The sequence below is a fragment of the Nesoenas mayeri genome (assembly GCF_963082525.1).
Source record: "Nesoenas mayeri genome assembly, chromosome: 1".
NCBI lineage: Eukaryota > Metazoa > Chordata > Aves > Columbiformes > Columbidae > Nesoenas > Nesoenas mayeri.
In genome coordinates this window covers 87,173,174-87,186,917 of record NC_137541.1, presented here as the reverse complement: position 1 = coordinate 87,186,917, position 13,744 = coordinate 87,173,174, and the positions used below count along the sequence as shown (strand labels likewise).

The 13,744-nt window shown below is 48.1% G+C and overlaps 2 protein-coding genes across 2 annotated transcripts; one reads left to right on the top strand and one right to left on the bottom strand.

Annotated features, from left to right (window-relative positions):
- Nucleotides 1-1,674: 1,674 nt before the first annotated feature.
- LPAR5 (lysophosphatidic acid receptor 5) lies at nt 1,675-2,787 on the bottom strand (the record flags this gene model as incomplete). Its single annotated transcript, XM_080348374.1, has 1 exon — nt 1,675-2,787. The coding sequence occupies one exon, from the start codon at nt 2,785-2,787 to the stop codon at nt 1,675-1,677; it is 1,113 nt and encodes a 370-aa protein (XP_080204500.1).
- Nucleotides 2,788-10,352: 7,565 nt separating this feature from the next.
- Nucleotides 10,353-13,322, top strand: LOC308043113 (protein Wnt-4-like; the record flags this gene model as incomplete). Its single annotated transcript, XM_080349010.1, has 4 exons — nt 10,353-10,503; nt 11,713-11,844; nt 11,994-12,136; nt 12,855-13,322. The coding sequence occupies 4 exons, from the start codon at nt 10,353-10,355 to the stop codon at nt 13,320-13,322; spliced, it is 894 nt and encodes a 297-aa protein (XP_080205136.1).
- Nucleotides 13,323-13,744: the final 422 nt, after the last annotated feature.

Sequence of the window (13,744 nt, the reverse complement as noted above, 5' to 3'; positions counted from 1 at the left end):
AGCTGCAATGATTCACATTCACAAGGCAGTCCTGAATTTTCAAAATAGAAATACCTGCTGCCCCACACACTCTCCTCCTCTTCTCTCACTGCATCTCTCACACACCATTAGATGTCCTTCATCTCCAGTCATATTTCAAGGCTGGTCTGCTGGTGATGCATGGGCTGAGAAATGGAACAGAGCTGGCTTGCCTAGGGCATCTGTCTCCCAAGGCAGCCTGTGGCACAAGGATCTCTCTGTGGAGAGGCTCATCACCTTCCACAGATCTTCTCAAGGACCTGCTTCTACAGCCACCTGTAGTAAAAGGGAAGGTCTTCAAGGGAGACTGGAAAGATGCATTAAACTCTGTGTCTCTTAAACTGTATTGCAACACAAAACCATGATGCATTGCAATACATTTATTCCTGCAGCAGTCGTGAGGTAGGGACATGAAATAAGATTAATTGTTAATTCAGAAGTCTAAGAACCAGGACATCCCTCTGAACAGCATTTCTTCTTACTATTCCTTTAACATTTTCCAAAAACCCCAAAGATATGCCATAACGGACCCACTCTGGGATAGCCTGAGTCCTTCTGGAAGCCACAGTGAGGCTGTCTTGCTGCACGGGTGGAAAGGCAACTCTTGGTCACTAGCAGGAGTGAAAATAACTGTGGTTTCTAGAACTGCCTGTGTACAGCTGGATCTCTTGCTTCAGGGGAGATTTATAGGGCTTTTGCATACAGTGCTGGCTGAAAAAGCATGTACAAATAGTGCAAGAAAATAAATATCACCACAGCCTCATTCTGTGACATCATTTGTTTTTAACACTGAAAGTCACTCAGACCTGAAATCAATCACCCTATGGCTGAGCGACAAGAAAATGCAAACCACTAATGTCAATGTGAGCTTCAGAAATGATGACAGTATTAGTATCCTTCTCTTTTTTTTTCTGGGGCCATTATAAATGCTAGGTGCATTTTTAGGTATACCAGTGTTTCCCAAGCCATTTTGCTTTTAGGTAAATGTATAGCCACTGTGCTGCAAGTGTGTGTATACAGTTGCACAAGCACATTTTACGTACCCACTAAAGATTGTTCTACTAAGATCAGTGATTTCTATACAATTAGGAACCTATTTTCTGCAAGAGTAGTGAACACACTCAGCTATTCTCCTTGACCCCAACAAGGACTGATAAATGCTTCAGTCCTTTCAGAAAACTAAGACAAGCTGGACTTAAGACTCAAATTGAAGTACCTAGTTAAAAAAAAAAGCAACCAAACAATAAAGTCTCCCTCAGTCATTATTACTAAATTCCTTCTGTCACCAGCAAGTACTATATCTGTGCTCTGATTATCCCCAGAACTGCTTCACGTTCCTGTGCAGCCAGGATGTGCTCAGGCAGAATGGACTCCTTCTAGGAATCTGTGCTGACCAGATCTAGACATATTGGGTTTGTTTCAAGTCCTTGTTTCCCACTATGTTTCCTGTATCAAAAGAGTCAGGTGGGACCATGTCACCAACATCTCTGTTTATTCAAAACAACCTTTCATCCTTCAGCTTTGTATCACCGTGTTCACCCACATACGTTCTGCTGTGGTCCCTCGAGCAGTTTGCTAAGTCACCCCGGGCTGTTTCACACAGTCTTGCTGTCATTATTGAAGGAGTGACTCAGCAATGGCATAACCTTTCTATGGCTATATTTCCGAGTCCTCAATAGGCCCATTCAAAAATACTGCAGTAGAAAGTGATGGCAAAGGTTCATCAGGACGGATAAAATTTTTGGCTGGCAACTGTTTTACTTTTGAGACAGCATGGTCTTGGGTTGACTTATTCTCCACAATCTGATTCTTAAGAGTCCCTGTATCCGAGTCCCAGGTTTGTCCCCGCCGCAGTTTCTTAAAGGTGTTACGGAAACCCTCAGTACTGAAGTAGTAGATCAAGGGGTCCAGCGTGCAGTTCATGCTGGCCAACAGCATCGTCGTAATTAACACTTGGCGCACAGAGGTCTGTGTTTCTTGCTCAACCTCAATCACATGGGCCTTTATCAGCCCATAAACTGCCAGGGTAGTGTTGTAGGGCACAAAGCAGATGATGAAGATGACCAGATTGAAGAAAAGCAGACGGATGGTTTTCTGCTGTCGCAGGGTCTTTGTCTGGCTGTCCCTGCAGAGCTCCTGAAAGATCCGAATTGAGCAGTATGTCACACAGCCGAGAGGCAGGAGAAACCCCAAGATTTCAGCCAGGACAACTAGGGGGAAGAGGTTATTCTGCCACATGTTGTCACTAAAGCTTTCAAAGCACAGATAAATGGTCTGGTTCTGTACCTCACAGTGATTTTGCTTGTGGACTATGGCTGTGGGGATGGAGCCCATGAAGATCACAACCCAGACAATCAGGCAGAGGAGCTTTGCCACCTTGGGGCGTCGCAGATGCCGCCAGCGAAGTGGGTGGACAATGGCAACATAGCGATCCAGGTTGATGCACAGAAGGAAGAGGCAGCTACCATACATGTTGATCTGGAAGACGGAGCCAGAGACCTGGCACAGAGTGCTACCAAAGGGCCAGTGGTGGTTGGAATAGTAGTAGAGTCGCAGTGGCAGAGGGAGCGTGAAGGTGAGGTCGCTTATGGCCAGGTTGAACATGTAGATCATCACCACAGACTTCAGGCGCAGGTAGCGGATGAATATCCACAGGGCCATCACATTCAGTGTCAGACCTGTAATGAATATCAGGATGTATCCAGGCAGGAGGAGGTGGTGGTTGAAGCTGTAATCCTTGCATGTCTGAGATGCATTGGAAGCTGACATGCCCAGCGAGGATCAGGGGAGGGTCTTGCTGAGATGGCTGAGCCTGCTCACAGGCTAAGGAGGCACAAAGAAAAGCACTGAGAGAAGTCATTCCCCTCTAAGAAGATAAGGGCTGGTCATTCTCCTCATCTGCAGCTGGGAGGTAGATAGGCACATCTCTCTCTTGACTGGTGCTGCTTTGGATTGCTGGTCAGTGGTCATCTAGCATGAATGGTAATGTGGTCAGCTAGAGTCAGCTTCTGCCTCCAGTTCAGCAGTTGTTTCCAGTGGTTATGGGGTTGCTGATACAATGAAGCCTCATTGCCAGTTGTTGTTTGTCAGTACAGTTCCTGGTCAGAGTGGAAGACCAAGACAGAAGAGCTTAAGTTAGAGGAGAAAGTATCTTAAAAAGTCAAAATCTCACCATGATGGCTTCTGCTGTAAGAACTCACAAAGAAACCAAAAGACTGAGAAAAATGGACAGTAAAAAAGTAAGTAATTACATGACAGAAGGAGCCAGAGCACAGACAAAGTAATTGTTTTACAGAACCATTTATTGCTCAGCCCCAGAAAATGCATGTTGCTTGTGTCATCTCTGAGAGCACATGTATACAAGAAAAGGGCAGCACAAGAGCGCATGGGGAGAGTAGTCAAGGCAGCTCCAGAAAAAGAGGAAGAAAGCAAGCAAGCAGGAAAAGAAGTAAGCAGAAAAAAAAAAAAGCAATGAAAGGGAGAGAGAGAGAGAAAGAAAGAAAAAAGAAAGAAAGAGAGAAAGAGAGAGAGAGGAAGAAAGAGAGAAGGAAAGAAAGAAAGAGAGAGGGAAAGAAAGAGAGAGGGAAAGAAAGAGAGAAGGAAAGAAAGAGAGAAAGAGAGAAAGAGAGAAAGAGAGAAAGAGAGGAAGGAAGGAAGAAAGAAAGAAAGAGAGAAAGAGAGGAAGGAAGGAAGAAAGAAAGAAAGAGAAAGAAAGAGAGAAAGAGAAAGAAAGAAAGAAAAAGAAAAAGAAAGAAAGAAAAAGAAAAAGAAAGAGAGGGTTTTGAGGGAAAAATGCTGACTAGAAGGAACTTTTAAAAAGCTGCGTAGTATTCTTTTATATCAGAGAAACAGGACTTTGTATATCCATTGCAGATAAGAAGAATTATACTATAATTAGACTTGACTCCACCCTAGCTCCTTCCCCCTTGCAATGACTGCAGACTGAACAGACTGGTGAGTACCTTTATCTTGACTGAGACTGGGAGTCTGTGAGAGAACATAACCTGCTCTAACATGTGTGCCCAGACCAACAAGGTGTCAGGTGAAGGTGATACGTCTTCACAAACAAGGTATTTTTATCAAGAGGTATTCAACAACCACCTCTAGTGAGTATAACATGTAAACGTGGTCCATACTATTTGAGATCACTGGTCTATCTACAGCTAGTATTCTATCTCAGATTGTGGATGGTGAAGAGATAATGGGGTAAGAACAGTGCAACCATGTAGTTATGCTCCCTCAAGTTCTCTTTCTGCTTCCAAAATATCGTAGCTCAGGGATTTCCTGAGCCAGAGGTGACCTATTTGTAATCAGTAGTCCTCTGCAACATTTCTTTCATTACTTTTTTCCTGTTACTTTTGAGTCTGTGTAAAATTTACCATCTACAAGATCCAGTGCCAGGAGTGCCAATGACTTCCACAGCTTAATCACATCTCAGGTGAAGAACTGCTTCCTTGTACTCATTTTTGAAGTATTACCTGCTAGATTCAGTTCCTAGTTTTAGTGCTGGAAGACACAGTGGAAAAAGAAAATTCCCTATTCTCTTTCACCTTATCACTGCTGATTTTATAAATGTCTACCATATTCCCCCTGCAACGACCTTTTTTATTTCTTGAGGCTAAAGGGTCATTGTCTTCACAGTTGTTCCTCACAGAGGATCCTTTCTGTCCTTGTTGCCCTTCTCAGAACCTTTCCAGTTCTGCTGCAGCCTTTGTGAGACCCGTGGTGGGGTGCTCAAAACATACAGAATGTTGATGATGTGGATGCACTGAGCTGAGTAGGTGTAGATCTTGTTTGCAGAGGGTAATGGTCAGTTCAGATTGTTTTTTTTCTCATCACATAGCTAGATGAAATTTCAGTTGTTATTTTAAGGCCAGTCACTCACATTTCTCTTAATCTCTGCAGTTCTTTGCAGCCAACCCTCATCTTCTCTAACTTGAATAATTTTATGTCTCCAACAGATTTGTTATTTCATTATTCATCCCTCATGAATAAGTTAAACAGGTCAGGCCTCAGCACTGGTGTCTTAGAACTCTATTGGGAAAACTAAACATCTACCCTCATGCTCTGTCCTATCTTTTAGGCACTTTTTATCCAGGTAAGAACATTTTCTCTAAATTTTCTTAAGCACCACTGGTGAAAGCCCTTTTGAAAGCCTTTTTGAAATCCACATGGGTCACTGTTCGTGTGCTTGTTGACTCATTCAAAGAAGGACTGTGAGGCACAGCATCCCTTTATAAAAGCCATCAAGACTCTTCCCCAGTAATTAGATGTGACTGCATGCCAATTGATTTTTTCCTTTATTATAGCTTCTACTAATTTACTCAGCACAGACATCAAGCTCCTTGGTTTGAAATTCCCAATGAGTGTTTTTTCAAATTGTGTATGCTAGTGAGCCTTTAAAAGCAGTTTTAAGCAAATGTTTCTACACTGCATTTAGTCAGGTATTTCACCCTTCAGTTGTTTTTGGACCTCTGGGGTAGAAGCCATGTGGTATCAGACACTGCATCTTGCTGCTCCACAACCATTCCTACCACCATGTTGATCAGAGACAGGCCTTTGATGCATTTCCCTGCAAAGGGAGTTTCTGCTGTGAAAATCTTCCAGGCTTTCCTGCTATCAACATCAGTGCAAGAAATCTGTTTAGTTCTTTGCTGACCATCACCTTTTTTTTTTTTTCCTGAGTGGTCTTTCCTTACATAGCAGCCCTTCAGCCTTCTAGATACCAAACAAGAGATTTCTAAGCTGACAGCAAAGATCACTGAGAGTGGAAAATAGATTGGGGCTTTTTGTGGGGATTTTTTTTTTTTTTTTTTGTGGGTGAATGGAAACACAGAATCAAGAATTCACTAGCGGTGGTGTTATTGAAGCTGAGCTGATAGTCTCAAATCTGACATGACAGATACAGACCAAGATCTGAGAGACCTGAAATGAGATGCATACATGCATGGTCTTTGGGAAGATGAAGCTGTGGGGATGGAGCATTTCTTCACAGAGCTCTGGAGGTACTGTTTTGACTGTCCCTCACTGAAGAGGAAAGCTATGGGTGAAGCAAGCTGCTAGCAGGGAGACAGAAGAGTTTAAACTGGTTGGATTATCCTTGTAGGTTAATGTCAGAGAGCCACAGACCATGTTCTTTGTGGCTGCCTCTAAAAGAACCTCAAGTACTTGTTGCTCTACACCAGGGGCGTCAAACTAATTTTCACCAGGGGACACGTCAGCCTCGCGGCTGCCTTCAAAGGGCCGAATGTAATTTTAGGACTGTAGAAATGTAACTACTCCCTTTGAAGGCAACTGCGAGGCTGACGTGTCCCCCGGTGAAAATGAGTCTGACACCCCTGCTCTACATGAAAGCTGCTGAGAGGTCTCAAGTCATCAGCTGTGTAAGCAGGCAATGGTACCACAGCTGAATCATCCTCCTCTTCATTAAGAGATGCTGTCTTGAAATCTTGAAAGAACTTTCTGTTAGGTGACTGGCCTTATGTGGCCAGGGAGGTGGAGGAAGCATCTTTTTATTTCTCAGTGAAGATCAACATGAGCCCTGAAAGCCATCTGCTGAGAGCATGGCCTTTTACCCAGCAGGAACAGAAAAGAGCAATTCAAACTACAGATATTACCTAGCCAGATACTTCTTTCTGTTTTCAGGTGGAAAATGAATTTGTAACTAGTATTCTTGCTCTGGGAGGGGCACAGAAGAAATTACAAAGACACAACATATGTGCATGTGTACGTGTGTACACACACACACACATACACTGTAATCCACTGCTGAAGGGCAGAAGGAGCTGCAGAAACCAGAAGGAAGGGAAAGCACCAGTGAGGGAGGAAGACGTGCTGGTGTAGGTGTGAGATGAGGGCAACATTGACTGCTGTTGCTGTGGAAGGGGAGAGGAGAGAAGAACATGATGCTGGAGGATGGGCAGACAACCCCCAAAAGCCTGTTGAAAACAATGCACCACCATGCTCTCCCCCAAACCCCCTCCTGTGACCACCCCACTCAGACAACAGCCATGTGCCTCCCCCAAGGGCTCAGGGGCTGCCCAGGGCCCTGGCTGGCGTGGGGTGCTGGACTGAGATGAGCTAGAGGCTCATACCAAGGTGGCATCTTGCTGCCTGGTCCTAGGCATGTCACAGAATCACAGACTGGTTGGGGTTGGCAGGGATCTCTGGAGATCATCGAGTCCAACCCACCTGCTAAAGCAGGTTCACCCAGAGCAGATCACACAGGAATGTGTCCAGGCGGATTTTGAATGTGTTCAGAGAAGGAGACTCCACAACCTCCCTGGGCAGCCTGTTCCACTATCTGTCACCCTCAGAGTAGTTTCTCCTCATATTCAGATGGAACCTCCTGTGCTTCAGTGTGTGCCTGTTGTGCCTCATCCTATCACTGGGCACCACTGAAAGGAATCTAGCCCCATCCTCTCCTCCTGACTCATCCATCCATCTCCTCTCCTGACTGCCTCACCAATAGCTGCTGCGAAAATGATGGAAGAGCATGGTGTGGTGGGACACAGGGTTACGCACAGGGTTGAGAAATGTGGTGGAAAAAGACATCTAGCAAATCTTGCTGAGCATGCCGGGGGGTCAGTGTTTCTGAGAATGACTTGTCATTTAAACCCTGGAAGACTTTGGGGTTTGCCCTGGGGATGCAGACAGAGAATGTGACATTGGAGTGCAGAGCAGTGCAGCTGAAAATACAAACTGCACAAGCTCATGTAGTAAATCTGAAACCTAGAGGAAATAAGAGAGTGCACAAAACCTCAAAAAAACCCACTCAACTTTTTTTTACAAATTGAAAGTATATTTTTTCATAAATGTGGATGCTTTTTAGCTGCTGTAGGTGATAATTAAGCCCCACTTTTCACCTTTTTTCTAACTAAGAAATTTGATTATTATGGTGATTAGAACTGTGAAGACATGAAAGACTTAGGATGGCTTGTTTTTAATGAGAGGTACATAGCATGGAGGTACTGTTTTGACTGTCCCTCACTGCATCAAAGCTGAGACCCCTGTATTTAACCCACAAGGTCTGATCACAGTGCTACTGCCTAGACCTCAGCAGTTTAACCTCCTTCTTCCCATGGAAGAGGACTTCCATTATGGGCACCTTGGCAAGTAAGCTCTGCTGGTTGCCCGTGTATTTATAGCATCACAGGATCCCAAAGAAAGCCTTCGTTTGAATAAACACTGTGATTTGCACCTCTTGGTTCACCCGGCAACTGAAGTGGCATTGAGGGTTCCCCTGTGCCCTGTGGTCAGGTCTGGCAGCACATGGGCAGCAGGTCACAGGGACCAGTGCCCAGCGTGCCCAGACCATCCAGCTCTCCAAATGTTTCCCTCTCACCTCTCTGCTGGTGTAGACCCAAGGACGCAGGCAGGCTTGCTGGGTAGTGATCGCTGTCACTGCAGAGGTCTTGATCCAGACACCCAAACTGCAAGCAGCTTGAATCAAAAGAGCCAGACAAGGTCTTTGGCTGCTTGCTCATCCGAATCACAGCTGTCCCCTACTGTGCCATGACTGGTTCTACGCCTGTCGTGCTGCAGTTCATCTGCTCTCCTTTCTCACTTCCTGATGCAGTTTCGTCCGGCCACAAAGCATGAACTTTGCTATCCAAAGCTGATAGGCTAAAACACATATTATGAAAGCAAACATAATAATGAAAGAAGGAACACCCAAGTGCCCTTGCAACTCAGGAGACATGCCCTGGGTCATAGTGCCAACTACTTGCTCATCTTTGCCCCCATGCTAACTCTGACCCCCCCAGGGCTGACAGGGGAAAATTAAAACCTCCCCCTCCCCAGAATATTGCAAAACAGGAGGTTGAAGTGAAATATAGGAAGCGAAAGCAAAGTTGATTTAATCTCTGGCCAGTGCAAAGGCTCATATCCTGTCACTCCCATGGGCTTGGGCACTTTGGGGCCAAGTCCCTGCCTGGGGTGGGACCAATCTGCACATCACTGGTGTGTGGCTTTGATTCAAAAAGAACCAGTCTCTGAAGAGGTGCCCACAGCAGTCTGTGTTTGCCACAGACATCAGTCCCTGTCAATAAAGTCTTGCAGGAGGCACAGCACTAGGAAAGTGCAAGAGCTGATTTAGCAGGTCATCTGTGACGTGGCACCGCCAAGTGCAGCTGGGAAGGGATCTGGCCCTCTGCAGAGCCCATCTGGCACTCTGTTCCTCCAAGTCCAATTTCTGCCTTGCCAGTCCTAGCACACCTGGAAGAAGACACATGTCATGGGGACACTCCTAATCCTACTGTTGTCCTTGCCCAAGAGCAGCTGCCCTGAGAAGGAGCCTGTGGGCTCCGTCTTTCTCTGCAGCCCTTGCAGGCTCCTCTGCCTGCTGGCTGCTGCTGCTCATGTTTGACTTTCTCACTCCCTGCCTCCCTTGTTCTGCCATAACTGTCTCCTCATTCAGGGAGTGACACACCAGGGGATATATGTTCTTGCTGCTCATAAATTCTTAGAGGGTACAATAGCACCTGAATCACTGACCTCACCCTGCTTCTTTTTAGTGCCTCTTTTTTTAAACCAGACCCCCTTTCTCACTTCCTAGTTGCTGGGATCTTTGTTCTCATACCTTTTTGTGTCTCTTCAGTTCCCAGCAAGGCTTTGGGCTTGCAGATATACCAGGGGGGTGTTGTTCTCCCTTTGCAAAAGGATTCTCTGACACCCTCTGTTGTGAACTGTCCCCTCCTAGGCAACCCCCACGCCCCACACACACATGTACACACCTGGCTGAGCTGTCCTGGCTTTACCGTGTGTGTCAGAAGAGGAGGACACAGTGGCACTTAGCCTCGCCTGTGAGCCTGCCCCACAGCATCCCTCACCCAGCCAGGTTCACTCACCTCACTGGTTCTCGGTGCATCAGCTTGCAATCTCGGTCTCCCCCCGCCCAGGTGGGCTCACACTTTTGCCCCTTGCTGTCTTCTGGAGCCTCAGCTAGTGGGGAAGAGCAGTGCAGCCTCTGGCATTTCCTCACCACTGTCTGAGTCAGCAGCAGGTAGGACCAGATTACTGGAGTGTGTGTCAGAGGCTACACCCTGATGCTGCAGATCCCAACATGCCTGCTGCCCCAGGGTGCTGACTCCAGAAAGCAGGAGCAAGGACCCAACAGAATGAGGGATGCGGGAAGCTGGGAAGGCAAGGAGGTGGAAAGCGTGCTACCACAGAGGGGCTGCTCAGGTTCAAAAGGGTGACTGATAATCCCCAGTGCTCTTCAGACCTCTTTGTGCAGGGAAAAGTCAAGGGCACAGCAAAGGGGTTAACCCACATGCAGGACCATGGTGGAAAAACCATAAGCAGGGTCAGAGCAGCCATGTTTCACTTTCTGGATGATTCAGACAGGAAAAGCAGAAACCTCCAAGCTGCATGAGGAGGTGAAGCAGCTGGCTGTTGAGGAGTGCCAGCATCAGTTTCACGCTCACCGGTGGAACTGCTCCACTCTGCAGGGACTGCAGGTCTTCGGCAAGGTTGCCATCCAAGGTGAGCGAGGAGGAGATGGTGCAGGCAGAGTTGGCATGGGGTCCTTTCAGTGTGTCCATGGGGTATGCTTGACACATTAGCCTTTCCTGGGCTAGTGTTCAAGTGCCACACAGGAACTAGCCCAAGAGTGGCCATTACCTTCCTCCACAGGCTAACAAAGCTGTCAACACAGAGCAAACTGAACCAAATGCACTTACTGTTACAAATATTAATATTCTGGCTAAACTTCTTTCTCATTTGACCAGGCTTGGCTTTTTGGTCCCATCTGGATGATTCTGGGTACCAGCTCTGCAGACTGATGGAACTTCTCCTCCACCTTGCCACCAGTCCAGTCCTTTGGAGTAGCAGCTCATATCAAATCTTTTTCTCTGAATCTGGAGTCCCTTTTTATTGCAGGCCAGGGAAAAAGGATCTGCCTGTATCCCCAGAACAGCATGAAACAGATTTTGCATGTGTTTGCACAGAAGGAGCTATGAGCAGGGTCTCTCTGGCTCCCAGTGACAAGGTGGCAGGATTCTCCCTGACAAAGCACTCTGTATGAGAATCTCAGCCCCTCATGTCCCCGCACCACGGCTCCTCTTTCACTTCCCTTGGGGGCTGCTGACTTCTCTGTCGTGGTTGAGACGGACAAACGACATAGACCAAATTCTTCCAGGATGAAAGTAGTAGATGTCATTTATTGCCACAAGTGCATTTTTATACAGTTTTACCAATTCATGTGTCTCTTCACCATTGGCTACAAGCTACAGCAGTAACATGTCATTGGCTATTTTTGCTATCATCAATGTTACTCTTTTACTCCCTTCTCTCTCATGGGTACATCCTTAACATCTCCAGATACTCCTTTACTCCCATCTTTCTCACGGGTAGGCCTTCATATCTTCAGGGCTAATTTCTGTTCCCATGCCCTCCGTCAGGGAATCCACGGACCCACCGTAGTCCCCCACACTTCTCTCCCTCAATAGGACACCCGGTTCAGGAACTGAGGGTGCCCAACATGAGGGCACTGAGCCAGAAGAACCCCACAGAGCTGTCTCCCTTGCTGGCTCCAGGCCTTGCGAACTGCAGCATCCTGACAGTGATTTCTCCCAAGCAGTCCCTATCTGAATACACCCTTCCTGCATGCAGTCACAGCCTCTTTCCCTCCCGTCATGTCCTATTGATGCCTTCCCCCTCCACAGACTGGTGCCACTTCTCACCCCACTGCAGGCACACGAGAGTCTGCTTTCATCCACGTTGTCTCTGCCACCAGCATTGCCTTTGCTGTGACTCGTGCCTGCAGCCGTGGGGAGCTGGAGAAGTGTGGCTGTGACCGCAAGATTCGAGGAGTCAGCCCAGAAGGTGAAGGAGGAGGCTGGTGGCAGGGAGGGGGTGGCAGAGGAGAAAATCCATGGGGGAGACACTCGCCAGGGGGTGATGGCACCTCAGTCCTTTGGGAGTTCCTCACAGGGCTTGTCCCTCTTCACCTCATGGTTGCTTTCCCTCTGCAGGTTTCGAATGGTCAGGCTGCTCTGATAACCTGTCTTATGGGATTGCCTTTTCTCAAGCCTTTGTAGATAACCCTGAGAGGAACCGTGGTGTGTCCTCCAGCCAAGCACTCATGAACCTGCACAACAACGAGGCTGGGAGAAAGGTAAGGGCAGGAAAAAGGGCTGGGAAACAAGCCTGACTTCAGGGGCTTCTCCCTGGCTAGATAGGGCTTAGTCCAGGCTGTTACCCCAAGAAGCAGTTTGGGGCAGCCACAGGTTCCTAGAGCAGGTCTGTGTCCTGCTGCTTTTCCTCAGCCCAGCACTGTGCTGCTCACACCAAGCTGGCTCCTCACCTGTACAGAGGGGGGTCCCAGCCTCCCCTTATCTGCCCCTGTGCAGAGTCATTTTCCCCACAGAGCCCATTTGTGATTTACCTCCCTTGGAATTTCCTGCAAAGGAAATTAGTCTCGCTGCCCCTCCAGTCCCTCCTGAGCAAAGATACCATCCTCTGTAAGGGCTGCTGTAAGATCTGGTCCCTTGAGCATCCTCTGGCTCTGGGCAGATCTGTTCCCCTTCCCCACAGTCAGTCCCCTTCCCTGAGGGTCAGAGCAGGTCCCTGTCTCTTCCCCTGCCTCAGGGATTTCTCTTACAGACCCAAGCCAGCCTGTTTCCAACAGAGTGGATCACCTTCTGTGTCATATTGGCTTGGCTTAAAAAGACTTTTAATGTGCCTTCCTTTCTTTCCCTTCCCTTGGGCTCATCCTGCCCTCCAGCCCCACAGGAGGTCTGTAGGGGAGCAGTGCCTGCTGGGGTGCCCGCAGGCGTGGGAGGTGTAGAACAAGGTATCCCAGGTCTGACTGGCAGCTGCCTCCTGCTCCCCAGGCTCTCCTGGCCCACATGAAGGTGGAGTGCAAGTGCCATGGCATGTCTGGTTCCTGCGAGGTACGCATGTGCTGGAAGGTCATGCCTCCTTTCTGCAAAGTGGGCAACATCCTCAAGGAAAAATCTGAGGGGGCAACAGAGGTTCACCCAAAGTGGGTCAGTTCCCGCAACCTTCTGGTACCCAAGAGCTCTCGCTTCAAGCCCTACACAGCTCATGACCTGGTCTACCTGTTGGCCAGTCCAGACTTCTGTGACCAGGACCGCCAGCGCGGTGTCTTTGGTACCTCTGGCCGCCAGTGCAACCGGACATCCCTGGCCATGGATGGCTGTGAGCTCCTGTGCTGTGGCAGGGGCTTCCAGACAGCCCAGGCGGAGGTGGTGGAGCGATGCAGCTGCAAGTTTGGCTGGTGCTGCTCCATCAAGTGCAAGCAGTGCCGGCACCTGGTAGAGGTGCACAGCTGCCGCTGAGGGAAGCGCACCTGGGCGGTGGGAGGCTGAGGGGGGCTGCAAGGAGAGGAAAAGCCCAGGGAAAGACATAGGGGGGCGTGGGGGAGACACACAGCCTGAGAGGGAGCAGAGGACATGTGAGGTTTTGCTGCCCTGATGGAGAGCAGTCCCTGGTGCTGGGGGAGCCATCAGCTCCCAGGTGTTCCCCACACAGCATGCTCTTGACAGCCTCTTTGGGCTTTTTTGTGGTTTGAATTATTTTTCTGGATGGAGGGTTGGAGGACACAAGCCCAATGAACTCTTAAACTTTAGAAATAAACCAGCTGTGATGGAAAGCAAATTATGTATGTCAACTCCTACCTCATGTGCTGCATTTCTGACCTGGAGGATGCCTGGCTCTGCTCCCTCCCATGGGCTGGGAGGGGACAAGGTCACACTGAAGT